Raw genomic sequence first — 19,828 nt, forward strand, 5'->3', positions numbered from 1 at the left:
AAACCTCGCTGTAACGTGGCGCCTCGCGCCCAAGTACAGTATACAAGAGGAAAATAAGATCCTTAACCTGGCTTTATTATTGCAACAAGCGACTATTGCCAGCCTGACTAACCTTCCCTCCCAAATATCTAAGTTAACATTTATAACCTGATATATACTACTTTAAGTATGTTTAGATAAGAAGTTAGTAAGGGGATTGAAGGTGTCATTCCGGTATATATCAGGGTCATGCCAACTGTGACTTCACACCTGGTAGAACCGGTTGGTGTTGGTAATTTAGTGATGACGTGTCTTATAGGTCATCACTAGGCTACCTCGCTTTTCTCTCATATCTAGTTAACATGTAGGTATTATTTGTACTTTATTATGTAATACATTACTCATCTGTACATTACTCATCTGTGGGTGGTGTACATGCCAAGAGCTGGGATATATATACCTAGGAAGGCTGAGATACAATACAAGAGGATCTACAGACTTAACAAATGATCTGATAAATGATTGCTGAAAGCCAACGCTGTGAAATGTAAATTACAATGATTGAGCAGCAGTAAAAAAAAGCTTGGGTATTAACAGATTTTTGTTGCTATGGTTAGCCTCCAGGAAAGAAAGCTAGTGTCTTTGACACCTACCTATTCTCTGGGGACCTCCCCATTCCTTAGGTAGTCCCCCACCATCCCTTGGGCATCCCCATCCCTCTACATCCCTACATCAAATACTAAATGATCTGTGCAGATGCCGAACAAAAGCACCAGGCGCGACATCCATGTTTGCCTGTTTGACTTTAGCTTTTATATATATACATAAAAATTAGGCATACGTAAAAATATATAAAAAGATATTCATAAATTGAAGCAATGTGTAGAAGAAGTCATTTAAACAAAAAAAAATACATAATTTGGCTTAGACGATTCTATGGGATAGAATCGGCTACCAGCAATAATATGAAATACAGTAGATTGAGCAAAATTCACTATCTATATAGTGCAGAATTAGTTGTCTAATGAAATCAGCTGCGAGTTTGGACCTAGTAAGGAAAGAGATTTGAGTCAGCAGTGACGAGGTTATCTTGAGATGATTTCGGGGCTTTAGTGTCCCCGCGGCCCGGTCCTCGACCAGGCCTCTACCCCCAGGAAGCAGCCCGTGACAGCTGACTAACACCCACGTTAACATACTACTTGTGAAGGAGGAAATGTATATTTTTACCTCTCAAAATGTTTGGTAATGTGTTTATTTGTGATGTGTGTATATGTATATATTAACACGTTGTACTGAATGGGGTGAGAATAGCTTGAGCTACCTCATCCCTTTGTGTGTATTTTACCTCAATAAACTTATTTCAATTTCAATTTCAATTTCAACACCCACGTACGTGTTTTACTGCTAGGTAACAGGGGCATAGGGTGAAAGAAACTCTGCCCATTATTTCTCGCCGGCGCCCGGGATCGAACCCGGGACCACAGGATCACAAGTCCAGTGTGCTGTCTGCTCGGCCGACCGGCTCCCAAAATAAATATTGTTGGGCTTGACTGGAGACCGTCAGGACTCCGGCGGTCGTCCCCACAACCTGGCCACAACTCTTCCCTTGAGGTAATATTAAGAGAACAAGAGCGGTAAGAATAGCTGTTTCCCATGGCCACAATATCCAAGAACAACGCCGAATTAAAGTCAAAAATATTGATTCAACGAAAATGTCGATTCAACGTTGAACACACGCCACTAGGATATGGTACCCGCTGGGAAGCTGTTAGTTGACATTCATGGACAGGACGGGTGTGTGGGCGGTATAATTCCCGTTGTCCCATTAGGCCAACAACTGACCTTCTCTAGGATGCAACGTACAACAGTTGCTTATTATCAGGTAAAAAGTAAACGTGCCTAACCATTTCTGTCCTCAACCCGTCCTCGACTCCAAGGGCCAGATTCACGAAGCACTTGCGCAAGCACTTACGAACCTGTACATCTTTTCTCAATCTTTGGCTGCTTTGTTTACAATAATTAAACAGGTAATGAGCTCCGAAGCACCAGGAGGCTGTTTACAACAGTTGATTGGGAAGTTTTCATGTGTGTAAACTGTTTAATAAATGTAACCAAAGATGTCAAAGATTGAGGATAGATGTATAATTTCATAAGTACTTCCGTAACTGCTTCGTGAATCTACCCACAAGTCCATTACATCCAGCAGTCGACCCCACACACGCATTCATAAATGTTTCATGCTGTCATTCAAAACGGGAATTTCTCAAATATATATTAATATTATAATATATTAGCATATTGTGCATATATAGGCATAGGTTAAGTTAGGTTAGGTGTTTGGGTTGGATTATTTGTATTTTTAGTACGTGGATGAAGCATTTATATTGTTGTGGTTCGAACAGAATTCGTCAGTACCGGAAGTGTTCGAACGTCATCAGTTGTGAGTCGTGTGTAAACCGTTTTTCATTCATAAACAGAGGGTTTGGTGGGTACATAGAATTACTTTTGGGTTTTGGAGGACGGGCTGTTACAGCGTTGTGGTTCGAACAAAATTCGTCAGTGAAGCACTTGTTCCGGAAGTGTCCGAACGTCATCAGTTGTGAGTCGTGTGTAAACCGCTTTTCATTCATAAACAGGGGGTTTGGCGGGTGCATGGAATCACTTTTGGGTCTGTTTGGAGGACGGGCTGTCTGTCCTACCCGGGAGTTGAACACTGGTCCCTTCACTTATAAGCAGAGGACGTAGGCAATTTGTTGTGAACATGTTTCTTCTGTTCTGTGTTGAAAGAACATGTTTCTGCACAGAAGATACATGTTTAAAAAAAACTTACCAAACTATACAAAAAAATCCTTGTATTAACCAGTTGATTGGTGATTAAAGTAGACTGTTGATGTGTAGGCTTATATGTTAATAAACTCTATAGCCACTTTTATCAGTGTTATAATTAACTTCCCTCTACCTAAACGATTGGAGCTTAATTATTATTTTATTTATTTTATTAGTTTAATTATTTGTTGCCTGTGTCAGGAATTTATATCTGTTAAGCTCATCAAGAGCTAAGAGCAATGGCTGGTCATTATACATTATATAACGTGTGTAAATCATGAAGAAAGGAACACTTTATATAATATATGGGACGCATAAATGATTATTATAAATTAACTTAGGTTTATAATTGAGTAACTACTATTATATTATATATTTATTTGTTATATTTATTTTATTTATTCAACGTCATTGATTTCGTCATTCGGTGGCAAATAAATTATTTATCAACACTGCAATCAAGTTTCAAAATACATTTCCTCTGAAACATATAAATTATTGTTTGTGTCCTCAACTGCTGACGTGTCAGATTCGTTCTTGTGGTCCACACACCTTTCGCGGTTAAAAAAAAAAAACAATTTTACATAAAAAAACGCTAGTACTGTAATATAATATTATCCATATATATACAGTATATATAAATAGGAGAGTAATACATAATTAATCTAAGTGCATGGTGTCCACGAGACAACAATGTTCGCTCGAATGGCAACACTCACCGTTGACCAATCAGCGCGTCCCATGTGTGTCTGGCCCTCCTTGGTAACTCTTCATTTTATGGTTATACTTAGTATGTCAACAATAATAACAGTCATTTCTAGTGTAAACTATCGCATTTTCAATATTGAGTGTATTTTACACTAAAATATCTTGTCTTGAATGCTTGTAATAAAGTCATTCGTGAGATTAATTTCCGAGAAAATTATTGCAAATTGCCACGGCATAAACAGCGCTTCCTTAGCTAACTTTTCGAGCTAATGACAGAAAAGGGTTCGTAATAAGAAAATGATTATGAACTAGAGTAATTATTGACATTAATTACTCGCCGAGAGGCTGTTTTAAGAAAAAGAGAGATTAATTTAGACAGGAGTATATATATATATAAGAAGTGTAGCGACAAGCGCTAGGGGGCTGATGAAGGTAGCGGGAGACGCTGGGGTCGCGGGTGAAGGGCCGCGGTGGAGATAGTATTGGTGTTGAACGAGGAAGGTGGCGGCCAGAACCAAGCTCAAACTCATCATGAAGGCGTTGGTGGCCGTCGTTGCTCTCTTGGTCAATCTTCTATCGGTGTTCAACCGAGCCGATGGCCAGGCGGCCGAAAGCAAGGGCCCAAAGTGACACACAAGGTAATGCTGTTTTAGAATTTGTTCCAGAGCTAATAATTTTTTTTCTATTTTAATGTTCGTGTGTGATGCACCTTGCTTTTTAAGATTAAAGTCCTTCACAGAAGAAGAGTTTTTGGTGTTACATATAAACTTGGGGATATAATATATATGAATCAAGTTTTATCCGTTATGAGATTGATTTAATGAAAATTAAAGCTTCTCGTGGGTTTGGTTGGCGGGGTGCTGCTATAACTTGGAGCGGCACAGTGAATTCGTAGAAAATTGTTCTAAATAAAAAAAAATGAGAATGGGTATACAGTACTGAATATCATTCAGTTAGGGTGCGTTGGCTTAAGTTTGGGGAAGGTTTGGTTGGTTTTAAAATCCGTTGACTATCTTGTGTAAGATGTGGCTTGCCTCAGGTGCATAATATATTAACTTAACTTAAATTGGATACAGTAGTTTAGTTGGATAAGTCACATCGTACGAAGGAAGATTCGCCAGCGGATTTTTTTTTTTTTAAAGCCTACTAAACCTAACAGCTCAACCCAACTGAGCCAATGTATCTTAACCTAATATTGCCTATCATAACGAGGTATGCTTTGAACGAACAAAGTCTAAATAGAATAGATTCTCCAAAATGACTATTCCCCCCCATTTAGTTATTAAAATTTTTGTTCAGTAGATAATTTTATCAATTAGACCAGAATAGATTCCTGGGCAGGAAATTGCCGATACTGCCTCCAATAAAGCAGACAAAAAGTTAAGCAACTTTCATGCCTGCCTATTTGACTTGGGTATGGTGAAGTGCTCTTTGACAACTTTTATCCTAAAACTATATGTACATTAGGTTGGACTGTTGGCAAGGATTTCCTATTTGATAAGCTGTTAGTAAATCTTTTAAGTCTTGTCTAACTTATCTAGACATCCACCTTCCTGTATTTGAGTAAACTTTTGAAGTCTGCCTGTGTCTTGTTTGTCACATCCAGAAGCTTCCTTTAAGACTTTACCTGGGAGGGGTCTGAGAGTTGTTCTACTCCCCGAGCCAAGGCCAGGGTTTCCTTTTTTTTTTTTACCCTTGTAACCTACACACTCGTCCACATGCCACTCCTCCAGGCGACAAGATAGTTGCGGGGACTTGCTGCAGCCCAACCCGTTCTCGGCAAATTTAATAAGTCAATATTGACTTATTAGTTGCGTGCATAGGTGGACATACTAAACATAATAGTTTCCCTTGAAAAGCTTCATAGAAAACCACCGACCTTACCTAACCTACTTAGTATGTTAAAATAAGCATCTTATAGCTTTGTAATTGCAATTGTTACTTAACCTATTATAGGTATAGGTTAGGTAATAATTGTAATTACGAAGCAATAAGATGCTTATCTTAACATACTAAGTAGGTTAGGTAAGGTCGGTGTTTTCTATGAAGCTTTTCAAGGGAAACTATTATGTTAAGTATGTTACCTATGCACATATTTAATAAGTCAGTATTGACTTATTAAATTTGCAAGAACGGGTTGCGCAGCCAGTACAGAGCTCCCCTTGGCATGAGGCTACTGGTGAAGCTGATCTTCAATTGCAGTGGCATCCATTTGGGCCCTACAGCAGTCTATGGACTACTCTACACACAGATTGAACCTTGTTTTTTTTTACCTTCAGGCACCGACACGTCTTGCATTCTCGGATATGCAGTAACCCTCGCACGGACTCGCTGTACTTCTCTACCATTGTGCCACGCTGCTCACTGTTGCTAGATAATCTGTGACACAGGCACTTTGCTGCCTTGCTGGCCACAGTCTAGGGGAACAGGATTGTAACTTGGTATTCACTGCTCAACTTTACTCTTGTTGATGAGGACTGCACTCTGAACAAAGGTTTAATGGAGGTTGGGCTGTAACGCAACCTAACTTGCAGGGTCTCGTAAAGTCACTGGTCACGTGACCTCGGGTTACTCCTGGAGTTAGTTGATGGCTGTATGCAACATCAATTTTTTTTTTTTTTTTTTCTCCCCTTTATCCAGGATGAGCCTCTGCAAATGCCTGTCTCCTGATGCCACATTCTTCTCTGCAATGACTTTCCAGTTGCCATAGTAGAAATGTTCAACTAGGCACCCATTAGGAATTTGGGGGAGGGGTTGGGGGACTTTGTTACAGGCATCTTTCTTTCTCAAACTAACTAAAAATAATTATTGAGCCATTTTAAATGTTCAAGTTGGTAGTATGATTCTTGCATAATTGGAAGACTTGCATTATTAAGCAAAATGTAAACGTAACATATACTGTATAGCTGGAATACAACTTGTCCTAAGCGGATCTGGTAGTCAAATGCATATGGGCGGTGGAAAGAATCTAACAGCTGATAGAACAAGTTTATAATGTACTAAAGTGTGGTTTTGTACCAGTCACACTCGGGTTCCCCTCCCTCCCTACCTCAAAGTGTGGTTCTAAATTTGTGCCATGAATGCATGAATTGGCTCGGAAATGCATATTTTTGTTACAATGAAATATTTTAACTTGCAAAACTGCAGTAATTTTGTACAGGTACAGTTTTTATGATTGACACCTGACAATATTTAGTCATTTTTTCTTTCTAAATCATAATTGAAAAGTTTTGAAAGTTTTTAATACTTCTAGCAGGATCATTTAATATTGAAAATAAATTTCAGTCCAAATACATCATTTATGAAACTTGGTACAGTAGCATAATTTATGAAATGACGAACCTTTTATTTTTTTTTCCCCCGTAGGTGTCTTTTGATATAAGCATTGGAGGAGTGCCAAAGGGTACTGTTGTAATTGGCCTCTTTGGAAGCACCGTGCCAAGAACTGCACAAAACTTCTTTGAATTGGCTCAAAAGCCAGTAGGTGAAGGCTACAAGGGATCGGTATTTCATCGGGTTATCAAGGACTTCATGATCCAAGGTGGAGACTTCACCCGTGTGATGGTACTGGAGGCAAGTACTGTAGTATGCTTTTTTTTTTTTTTTTATACTTGCATTTAACATTCTGAAGTATAAAGAGCATTTGAAAATTACTAATTCTAACCAGTGAAATAAATCGGTTGTGTATAAGATGGTCACTTGGACAGTTACTCTAGAAACATGCTCGTCAGAATACATTTTATGGGTTTCAGAGCTTAATTAATAAAGTAAAGAAGGATGTTGTGCAATACCAATGTCCGTATATTTAATTAACCCCCATTGAATCAGGTTAGGTAGGTAACCCAAGTATATTTTTCTGTAGCAAGAGTTTGCCAATTTGCTGTACAATATGCCAGGATAATCGATAATGATAATAATAATAATAATAATAATAATAATAATAATGACTATAATGACTTGGTCATTAGCCAGACTTTTTAGATGGTGACATCACATGTACATGTAAATTTTTGGATGCTTTGTGTGTACCAGATTTACTAGGAAACTGGCCTACAAAACAATCGGTGTTAGTGTTCATAAGCAAAATGCAAGAAATTTCAAGCTTATTAAAGCCATTGTGGACCTAGATTATGGTTCATATGTTGCTTGGTTAATATTGCACCTAATCCCTGTGGTATAATAAGCAAATTGCTGGAAAAGTTTGTGCAATAAGCACAGGCCATTTATAAATGCTACTCTAGAAGAGTAATGTCCTTGTGGGGTATGATTAGGGTTCCTGTATCTTGCATTTCAAAGATTAAGTAGGGTTCTAATACACCATGAACACTACTACTTTTAGAAAATATGAGCTCTTTATTCTAAGTTGGTTTTAAGAACTGATGTTATAGTTTGTGCTAAATAGACCTATCTAGACATGCATATGCAGTCTATTAATTTATAATTGGTAAAATCCCCTGGGAACATGCAGTGTAGATGATTAGGATTTATTTCAAAGTTGTATTCAGTGGGTTTAGTGAAGAAATCTGCTTCTGCTGGATGAGTATTAGTCACTGTCTGCTATACTAATCTTGCAAGAAACACAATGAAATCTCCTAGATTCTAAAAGTTAGATAATAAAAATTTATAAAGCCCAGCAATGTAGGAAAATGGGGAAATCTTTCACAAATAAATCTTGGTTTTTGTACACCTAAACATGCACTAAAGGCAGGCTTGCCAGAAAATGGCAACCTTTGTTACATAAATGTCTTTCAGAACTTGATAAATTAGTGAAATCTTGTAGGGTTTGAAGGCACAGGTAAAGTTTCTCTAAATGATGACTTGGTCATTAGGAACCTTAAATGCTAGATAAAGAGAAATTGGTAAACCTATTTTATAGGATTAAACATTGATTTTAGTATAAAAATGTTTGGGAAATGAACAAACTGGTATCTTAACAAATTTGATGACAGGTGGTAAATATTAAGTCTACTAATTTTTTACATTGGTTAAAGTAACTTGTATAAATGTTCAAAAACTATGTACGGCTGTGTAATTTCACACCTGAAATGGTTAATCATGTATATATTTTTTCCATAGGACGTAGTATCTATGGTGAGCGCTTTGCTGATGAAAACTTCAAGCTAAAGCACTTTGGTGCTGGTTGGCTTTCAATGGCAAATGCTGGTAAAGATACAAATGGTTCTCAATTTTTCATCACGACTAACAAGACCACATGGCTTGATGGAAAGCATGTAGTATTTGGAAAGGTGCTTTCTGGCATGGTAAGTGGTTTTTAAAGATGTTATAATATAAAATTAGACTTAAAGTATTTGTTCTCCAAAAGCAACCAAATATATTTTTATAATGGTTATAAAATTAAACTAAAAGAGCATGCTTGGAAAAAAACCTGCCTTGAATGTAAAGTAGGTTCTTGGAGCTCTGTTGTCTATTTGAATACTTTATTTCATACTAATTTCATACTTGCTTGATGCAAGAAGCAATGCAAACAACTCCTGCACTGCCAGAAAAGTTTTGTTTTGGCCTACTGCTGAGGACCAGAGCCAAAGCATGGCCCCATCAGAGGTGCAGGGAGCCAGACCCAATTTGCCACCATAATGGTGAAAGCATCCAGAAAGTTGAAGCTTTACACACAACTGAAGGGTTGACTAAATACCAAATCCTCAAAATCCAGATTCACACAAAGTAAGAAACACTAAAGATTAGTGCAAAACTTGTAGAACCAAAGGCTACCCCCAGGTGGCCTGGTTTCCACATGCAGCAATCTTGCTTGCCAGATTTAGAGCCGATGAACAGTGCACAGGTTGACTTGTAATGCACTGAACACTATACATTTAAAGAAAGGAGGCATTCTGAAGTGAGATAATAGTGACAGGTGATTTCAGAGTAGATAGAAAAGTAGGAAGGTGGGAGGATGAACTGCCACAATCTATCCATTAGATATTTATAAGACCAGAATGGTAATTCTGTTCAGCAATATTAAGTAATGTTCAACACCTGCAAGTGCTTAAAGCAGAAAGTAAAGAATCATAGTCATGCTTGTAAGTAAACTTGGTGCTCTCTACTAAAGCTTTCACTGTATCCTAAGTAAAGCAATGTCACAACATAATAATAGAGCAAATATGGCTGACTGCTTCCCTCCTAGATGCCCCTGTTATATCCACAACATATGGAAAATGCCATACTTCACCTTCACCATACACTTCAACTTGTCAAAGTTTTATGTGTAAAATGGTTCAAGGGTAGGGTGGGGGGGATATGGCTGATGGCCAAGGCCATCTCCCCCTCCCCCCCCCCCCCCCCCTCCAGCCTGGGACAGGCCTATGTAGACTGGTCTGCTACTGCTTGAACACCTCTGGTGTGACGAGGCTCCTCTTAATCTCTTGGTCAGGTATTTAAGAGGGAACCAGAAGATACTCTGGTTTTCTTCCAACCACACCTAGACAGCAGCTTGTTTGATGGAAAGCAAAACTTCTGCAATTAACAGCCTAACAAGAGGCAAAGTCACTTGACCTGACCTTGCCAGACATGAAATTCACACTTAATAGGTGTGAATTTGTAATGTTCAGGAGCTAGACCGTTGCAATCAATATCCTGTGTGAACAGATTATTTGTATGTGAAATATTAAATAACATGTTTTTATGGCATTACTGACTAACCTGGTAAGGATTCGGTAAGCCACTGGGGCTTCCCAGAAAGGTGGCACTACTGTAGGCCATTCGGGAATCCTCGCTACCTCCTGTTGATTCAAGTCTCTGGCAAAGCCTCCTGGTTGGTCTGATCAACCAGGCTGTTGAACACAGCTCCTCAGTCTGATGTAAAGTCGCTACCCAGTTAATAGGGCATCCTTTGGAGAAGCTTATAATGTTCTCGTTAACACTAGAGATTGGCTAGCTAACCTTATGTTTAGAGGAAGTTGAAGTCTTGGACCTGTAATATTGATATTTTGCATGGGATGCTTGTTGCACCTTCTGCTCTCCTGATGAGTTATTTCAGAGTACAGATTTGTAATTAGTAATATTTAGAAATTTAATTTTTTGCCTGTACTTTAAAAAAAGTCCCAATAATTTAATGTTTATAGGCTAGATTTGGGTAGTACTGTACTGTAACACCTTATGGATCTTCAGATCGGCAGTTTTAATTGGCATCGAATGGGGTTGTTAGTGTGCAACATTAGTTGTATAATGCACTAGTGTCTTTAAGTATTATTTGTCTAGTATCTCTTATTTAAGATTCTTGTTATCCAACCATCTTTCTTGCAATTGACAGCTACTGTGTTCTTAAAAGTGAAGTAAGACCTTATTAGTCTTAAATCTTTTATATTTGAGTGTAATTTGGCTGCATTTTCTAGTTTCCCAATATTTTTCCATAAAACTGTAGCTGGCACTTTTCTTCAATAACATTTTTCTGTAGCCCATGGAACAACCCGATTCACATTTGTTTGGAAGTTTTGCCGTTTCCTGTTTGCTTGCTCGTAAATCGGTGTTGTCTGACGAGAAAGTACCAGGGTAATCACAGTAGCTGGCTGGAGCAAGACAGATTTTCACTGGATCCAGTTGTTTTGTAAACTACTGTATTACTCTGGATTCTGCTCATTAAGAATTTAATGTTAAATTTTCCTACTTTGCCTTTTGTGCAATAACACCATTGTTACATTTGTCAAGCTTTTGACAGATGTCAAATTGGCATTTTGCTAGTCTAACCTGGCATCAAAGTGTGTAGTTGTGGCAAGTGTCCTGTTTTGAAATGTTGTCCAGGTTTCATGTACACACCGTGATTCCACGTGTTTTGTGATGTAATTTGTATTTCACTCTTAAGAAATTTTTACTTGCTTTTCTACGGGTAATTTGCAAAATGGGGGAGGAGTGGCCCCCTTCCAATGTAAATGTCCAGAAACTTATTTGCAACAAAAAATCTGGATACTGAACAGTAAGATTAGAATTTTAGAGGATGCCCTTGAATGAAACTGCACAATACAAGAGATTTAAGTTTTGTAAATAATTAGTTTGCACATTGTGTACATAATTAATGATAACCATTAGTAGACCTTAAATGCTTCTTTACTCTTTTTCCGCAGCCTATTATTCGTGAAATAGAGGCTTCTGCAACAGATGGCCGTGACCGTCCAGTGGCAGAAGTGAAGATCGTAGACTCCCGTGGAGAGGCTTTATCACAACCCTTCGAGTCTGTTGCAAAAGAAGATGCTACTGATTGAGGTGCATGTTAGTACTAGAATTATGATGTAATTGTATGTTAATTTAAAATATGTAAACTTTCCACCAAAATGAATTGGTGGAATTGTATGCATTCCAGTGTAAGATGCAAGAGATTTTAATTGAATATGCAATAAATTTTTCTACCAGTGTGTTGCATCTATTCCTTTTCTTAATTTTTTGCTCTTCACCCACGAGTAGAACTATTCCACATGAGTTTTCTCTACTGTTGTAAGCAATGGTAATGTAAAATATACCTTGTCAAGAAAATAACCTTGGATTACTGCTAGTATGACCCATATACTAGTATGCTAGTATATACTAGTATGCATATATGCTAGTATGACCCATATATGACCCATATACTTTAGGCCTTCTTAACCCAAGGATTTGTAATCTAAGCATAATGTGCCAAATTAGAAATAATCAGTTCTATTGGGTACCAGTATGATTAAAACAATGTCTTAACTTTGTCTTGCTGTGTATGGACAGCTAGCAACAAAATCATAAGCAATTTGATCATGGAAAAACTGCAAAATGCCAAATACATTAGCTAACTGGGTTTTGTTTAAAGTGCAATTGAAACTTGAAGCGGGTAGATGCCTACAATGTTATCTGGTGCAGTAGCTGTTTAGTGAAATGGTTCAGATGGCCCCATGGGGGTATGGACGTCTCCAAGCAAGGGCAATTTTTTTAAATATATTTAAAAATGCACTTAACGTGATACAGAAAATTCATATATCTTGTCAAAATTGTCATATACTAGTGGCTTGTAAGGAAGTGTTTCTTGTACAGACACCTTCAAAAGGTTTAGGAAGCATTGTTGAAAATTCATTTTCTGAAGTTTGAATGTCTTGAAGTACCTGGACACGGAAACATTACATTCTAATGAAGGAAAACTGCTACCATAATTAAAGAACCATATACTGTGTATATAGACTAAACGTGGGATAGCAGACGTCTGTTCGATTTGGCTTTTGATCTTGCCAAAGTTAATTGAAAACCTACATGGTGTGGAGAAAGACAAAAACCTAGATGTCTGAAGTGAAAGGGGTGATGAAGCGAAGCCTGCAAAACGTCTTTCCATCCTTTTTATATAGTGCCTTAGTTTCCACGATTCAGAAAACGGAGTTATGTACACCCAATCTCTCATTACATGCCGAAATAAACATCTCTGAAAAACGGGCACCCCCTTCCTCTTTATATAAAATATGGGAAGTTTTATGTACAGAAGTGCTGCTACCCTATTGTGAGGGATTACAAAATACATGTAAGTGCTAGCTTTTAAGTTCATCTTGTATCCCCATCTCGATTCAATTTTCTTTCAACACATGGGATCTGGAGGAAACCTGTGATGAGAGTAATCCACAGTATTAGCATGTGTACAAACTAGCAACCCATCTTAAGGTTATACCTACTTAATTGTCAGAGATTATTCCTTTTGTAATATATTTCTTGGACAAGGAAGCACGAAATCATAAGGCCAAACTATGCCGGACTCTTTGTACCCTATTAACAATGTACTTGAAACCCAGTGATACAAGAATGCCAGATGTCTTAGTAATTATGACCGCACATGTTTGTTTGAATCCTAATATATTTGAATGACAAAATGTGAGAATTAGAGAATTTTAGAGAGTTCATTCTTCAGAGTACCACCCACATTTCAGAAAGACCACAGAAGTGAACAATAGTGTTCGTAGTTCCACGACCGTAGGATTGGCAAGTCTGGAAAAGAAGAATGGGGGAGGATGTAGGAAAACTTGAAAAGGATTAGGGTATGAGGAAGAGGGGGTTACAGGTAAGTGGCCCAACCACTTTGGGCTTTGTGATGAAGTGATAGTAGGGAGCTCTTTTTTTTCTTTTTTTTTTTTTCCCACTGATCAGCTGTCGGCGAATAGTAATAGTGCCAGTGGTGGTTGATTAAGTAGCCACTCGCAGTTTTTCCTGGGGAGCTGTGCTTGGTTTATGATCAGTGGTTGAGTGGAGTTGTTTTAATCTTTAATCGGTGGGTTTCAGGTCGTAGGACTTGGGTGTACAGTGGGGCTGGTGGGTGCCATTCGTCATCTTGATAGGTTGGTTAGTATCCGGGCCTGTGGTAGGCTCTGTCGTGGATGTATCTTCTTACCCTTTGTTGGAGGGGACATCCTCCTCGTCCTGTGGGGCTGGTCGAGCATTGCGTAATTCGTGGTGTTGAGGACAACAGAGGGGTCCTCTCTGTTTGGCATGTACATACTTTTCATCTATAAAGAGAGCGCCAAGCTATTACGATTATATAGCACTTGGAAGGGGATAAGGAATAGGGATGGGACAGGAGGAAGGGTGCCCAACCACTTTGACAGTCGGGGATTGAACACCCACCTGCATGAAGTGAGACACTACCGTCCTGCCCAAGTGGTTGGGTAAGTAGAGCACTTGTCAAAAAGACAAGAGCTGGTGTAATATTAGATACAAACCTTAGTCGTTCTACAATCTTCAGAGTTAGTGCAATGTTTCTGTACACTTGCATTAAATTTAATATTGTATTTCTAATGCTGCTGTGTGTGGTACACCTTCAGGGTGTTATGGCAGTGTCCACATACTATATTTTTACCCAAGCATTTTTCGTTCACTTCACAACGATTCCATTACCAGCACACACCCATAATAACGCTTTTACAAAATACGTTCTCATGCCTTTTGCTAACTGGATAAGCAAACGATTAGTCACAATAACGTGGCTGAAGACTAATGGTCCAGGCCGGACAGAAACGTCGTAGTTTTTCCAGTTTCTCGGGTGTGGATTGGTCATCTAACAAACTAAACCCAGATAACCCTACCAACCACTTATGTCTTAAAAAAAGTGACAAAAAAGCAACCACCTCAGTCCTGGACAAGAGAACCACGTCCTAGGCATGCATATTCTCATCGGTGATAAGTGTTCTTAATTATCAATTAACGATATTGCATTAGCGTTGGAATATTTGTCTAGTCGGCAATTGCCCTAGACAACAATTATTTTCAACTCCATCTTAACAGGATTAGGTTACTTGAGAAAATGAGTAGGAGACACGAGGAGGATTCGAATCTGTTCTGGGTACTCCCAAGTAAACGCCTTGGACCACTAATCACCACGGTCTATAGCTATGAACCTGGGATTTAAGTGACTCCTAAGGATTCACTTCAATTGAAGTCCCCTAGGACACTACGCACCTACTTTCGGGATTAAGAAGAGCAATCAAGTTACCGAAATTCATGGTAAAGAAACTAATGATTATTAAAGGATATGTTTTCTACAATTACGTTTCGTTCCATTACGAAACATCTTCAGGTAAGGAATGAATATACAAGGGTTATATTTATCTTAAATAAACATGTGAAAGAGGTGAAGTTGTAATTACCTAAGTGTAGTTACAGGATGAGAGCTACGCTCGTGGTGTCCCGTCTTCCCAGCACTCTTTGTCGTATAACGCTTTGAAACTTCTGACGGTCTTGGCTTCCACCAAGTGTGGGGGGGGGGGGGTGAATTAATCATGCAAAGGTGAAGAAATAGGGGGAATAATAGTCAATCAAACACTGGGTAAGGTGGTGGGCGGGTAGAACTGCAAAGATGTCATCCGGTGCTGTATGATGAGATCTGGGTCTGAGAGAAGGCAAGGCATCGAAGTCGTTATTCTGTATATTTAGGGTGGGTCTTTTTCTTTTATGAGTATATTATTTTTGGGGATTTGAAAATAGCCACCCTATTTGATCATCCCATGTCGCTCTATATTGTACTTTCTCCAAAGCAGGTATGTTCTTCTTATCACCCATTCGACATAGTACTGTGTTACTTCATTAATATGGTCTTTATATAGAGCATTGACATTGGTAAATGTATACATCTGATACCAATCGTATCCTTTGCGCTTGAAGTGCATGTGTACTCACCTAGTTGTGCTTATGGGGTTGAGCTTTAACTTTTTGGTTCCGCCTCTCAACTGTCAATCAACTGGTGTACAGGTTCCTGAGCCTATTGGGCTCTATCATATCTACATTTGAAACTGTGTATGGAGTCAGCCTCCACCACATCACTGCCTAATGCATTCCATTTGTTAACTACTCTGACACTGAACAAAATTCTTTCTAATGTCTATGTGGATCATTCGGGTACTAAGTTTCCACCTGTGTCCCCTTGTTCGTGTGCCACCCGTGCTAAATTGTCTGTCTTTGTCCACAGCGTATAAATTGCGTAGATTGCCAGGGAAGTTAAATGTTGTCCTTTTATAATGTTGTGATTTAGCAATTGTTATTAGTTATTATTAACTAATTGTTATTAGTTATTATCATTAATATTGTTTACTATTAGTATTATTCTTAATTATTATATTATTTTATTATTATTATATACCCTCTCGGCGTGAAAGGGTTTGGGAGCCTACACACTTTTTTTTCTAACTAGGCTTTAAACACGACAGGTTTGGCAAAATGGCTCATCAATAGAGCAGGGATAAATATGTTTTATTGTTAACATTAAAATACAAATAAAATGAGGAGGCGTCCAGGATGCACTGATACTTCTCCATCAAAACTGTTCCTATGGTGAATGGAAACGCTTCTCTTGGATGTGGATGCACATGTAGGTTATCCTCCAGGTATATATCGGATTCCACGTGTATGCGAAGGGTTTTGGGCGGAAAATGGTGTAGATTAATGCTCCTAAGAAACAGCTCTGAGACCATCGTGTCTGGAGTGCCTGTATCAATAAGTATTTTATTACTGCTGTTATGTTCTTTAGGGGTTTATAGATCTATCCTTAAGTATGGCTATTTGGACTCGGCCAATCCAAACCCTTTGTATTTAAATTTTCTCAGTCTTTTAAAATAAAGTGTCGACTTTCCGTGATGGAACTACTGAATGACGTGGTATTCTGTCATTAGTGGATAACTAAACAAAAATACGGGTGTGGGGTCGGGCTCAAAGTAGTTATCCATGTTTGGGGGGAAGATTTCTACGTCGGCAACCACCTTTTTGCCATTTTTAGGGTGAATCTTAACATTTTTGACTATTCTAAAATCCATTGTTTTTTATTCGTTATAGAACTCTGTTGTGAAGCGTTGACTGGACGATGGCATTTTATCCAAGCCAAGTTCTCGTGCTGTACGGTTCTCTATACAGTTGGTTGTTGTCCCGGAATCAACAAACATTGTGCAGGATTTTCCATTGACTTTGACCTTGAGGTAGTTATGGCCCTCTAAGGCGGCCTTCTTCAAGCCCTTCATTAATGGGGGTCTAGTGGGTATAGGAGGATGACGAAGGTATATAGTGAGGACTTCACCATTGTGGCTAACCTCATATCCAACTGTCTTGTCCCCAATCTTGAGCCTTTTCCTGGGAACATTGTGTTCCTGGCACTCGTCTAACTTCCTCTTGGATCCCTTTGCGCTATTTGTGTTACCCATAGTTAAGCGAGGGAGACAACTGAAGCTTGAGAGACACTTGACTACCGCGCTCGTCTTCCTAAATTGCTCTCGCTGACTCCCCGCTCTTGTCTTGCTTGGGTCACTGGGTCACGCAACCAATAAAGAATTATATCCCATATACCTCATATTATAGTCAAGGGACATTTTTATATTTCAGGTGCAGTTTCTGTTTTCTATTTGTAAACAAACATTTTGGGGTAAATATATAAGCACTGAATATTTTGTATTACAATTAAGTTTATATAGTTCAGAAGAGCTGCAAAATATTAATATTGTGCGCCGTTTTGGAGACTTAACAAAGTACGAGAAAGTTCAGTCCCAGCTGGATGAGTTCCGACAACGCGCTCCCTTATTGGAAATTAATCTTTTATATTAAATTATCACGTCTTTCTTTGTAATATCTCTTTTATATTAAATTATCACGTCTTTCTTTGTGATATCGAAATCTATGGCAGGTGGCTGCAGGTAATGAATCTCCTAATGGTGAACATTCCAATTGAACAAGTGCTATCCAACATTATATCTGTGATTGTCCTGTTATAAGTGACTTCAGACCAAATGATATGAAGTACTTTGAGATCTGTAATTACTTCATATACTCAGGAATATTGGAAGATATTCTTGTGTTGTACTCTGAGTGTGCTAGTGGGGGCTAATATGTTCTCTCCTGTAGTCAGAGTTGATTTGTTTTTGTATTAAGGTAGGTATTATCTCCCCTGGTTCCGTGTATGACTAACCATCCTGTGAGATGGTAATAATAGTTGAACCTATAGCTAGTTCTTGATCTGCACCGTGTATTATCTAATGCAGAATAGGGTAGCAGCACATTGCTGTGTATACCTAATTTTGCTAATAAAAAATTCTTTGTAATAAAAGATTTAAGTTCTAAATATATATAACAACATTATTTTTTTACAAATGCAAATTGAAATAACTTAGGAGCCGCAGAAGGTCAATGTTGTGCGGCGTTTTGAAGACTGGACCAAGTTGAGGAAAAGTGGAAGCCGCTTATATTTTTATTAATTAACAAGCCTACACACTTTTTTTTCTAACTAGGCTTTAAACACGATAGGCTTGGCTAAATAGTTCAATTGTAGAGCAGGGATAAATATATTTTATTGTTAACATTAAAATACAAATAAAACGAGCATAGGTATACACATCTTAGCATAGGTATACACAACAATGTGCTGCTACCCTATTCTATGAAAAAAAATATTACAAAGTGTAGATAAAAAGCTAGCTACAGGTTCATCAATAATATCCCCATCTCACAGGATAGTCATACATGGAATCAGACGAGAACACGAAATGCGAGGCTGATCTATTAGCCTGCACTACCACACTACAGCACAAGAATATCTTCCAATATTCGAGTGTATGAAGTAGTTACAGAGATCAAAGTACCGCATACCATTTGGTCTGTAATCATTGATAACAGGGCAATCACAGATATAGTGTTGGAAAGTATGTCCTAGCTCTTGTTCACATAGTTTACAATTGGAATGTAACATTCCCCCCGATGAAATGAATGAACATTCGGAATGTTCACCATTGGGGGATTCATTTTCTTACCTGAGTTTACCTGAGAACCACTAACACTAGTGGCCTCCACGAGGACAGGAAGCCGGCGGATTGCCGAAGGTCACCTCATTTGCTGATCTCATTTGATGATCTTTTCCAGCTGTACCTTAAAAGGTAACCGACTTTTGTATTTACGGCTTCGGCTAGCAGCCACCTGTCAGAGATATCGATATCCCAGCCTAATTTTGACAATTACAGTGTCACGCTATCTAGCGGATGTTTTATGCTACACATAAATCTCAGTTCTGAACATGTCAAAGCTCTCTATACTCGTGATTTCTAGCTTTTGAGCTGGAAGAGTTCTGACATTATGGAGACCTTTATCAGGAATTTACCTAAGGGCCGCCATCCGTCTAGTGATTACGACGCGGATTAGAAAGCCGGGGGCTTGTCAGCGATCCTCCCATTTGTCTTCATTTTATCCAGCTGGATTTTGAACTGAAGTGGACAACGCTTCGGATTCGTAGTCCTGAAGTTCCGGGTTCGATCTCCAGTGGAGGCGAAAACAAGTGAGCAGTTTCTTTCACCCTGATGCCTCTGTTCACCTAGCACCTAGGGACCCGGGTTCGATCCCGGCAGTCGGCGGAAAAACAAATGGGCAGAGTTTCCTTCACTCTGATGCACCTGTTACCTAGCAGTAAATAGGTACCTGGGAGTTAAACAGCTCCTACGGGCTGCTTCCTGAGGGTGTGTAACATAAAGGAGGTCTGGTCGAGGACAGGGCCCCGGGGACGCTAAGTCCCGAAATCATCTCAAGATAAACTCAAGATCTCAAGATATTGTGCTTCGAACAAAATTCGTCAATGAAGCACTTGTTCCGGAAGTGTTCGAACGTCAACAGTTGTGAGTCGTATGTAAACCGTTTTTCATTCATAAACAGGGGGTTTGGCGGGTGCATGGAATCACTTTTGGGTAGGAAATGTATATGTTTATCTCTCAGAATGTTTGATAATATGTTTATTGTTTGTGATGTGTGTCTATGTATGTATTAACACGATGTACTGAACGGGGTGAGAATAGCTTGAGCTACCTCATCCCTTTGTGTGTATTTTACCACAATAAACTTATTTCAATTTCAA

General features: G+C 38.8%; 1 protein-coding gene and 1 long non-coding RNA gene across 2 annotated transcripts in view; both read left to right on the forward strand.

Moving 5' to 3' along the window:
• LOC138353681 (uncharacterized) overlaps positions 1-19,828 on the forward strand; it is a 310,023-nt gene that overhangs the window by 271,987 nt on the left and 18,208 nt on the right. The gene's annotated exons all lie outside the window — the stretch shown is intronic.
• On the forward strand, positions 4,030-11,876 carry LOC138353680 (peptidyl-prolyl cis-trans isomerase 5-like). The gene is given in 6 exon segments (XM_069306896.1): positions 4,030-4,123; positions 4,126-4,151; positions 6,880-7,069; positions 7,072-7,086; positions 8,590-8,774; positions 11,589-11,876. Coding segments are annotated over 6 exon segments (633 nt in total). The 5' UTR covers positions 4,030-4,044; the 3' UTR covers positions 11,727-11,876.

The sequence above is a fragment of the Procambarus clarkii genome, chromosome 59 (assembly GCF_040958095.1).
Source record: "Procambarus clarkii isolate CNS0578487 chromosome 59, FALCON_Pclarkii_2.0, whole genome shotgun sequence".
Lineage (NCBI taxonomy): Eukaryota > Metazoa > Arthropoda > Malacostraca > Decapoda > Cambaridae > Procambarus > Procambarus clarkii.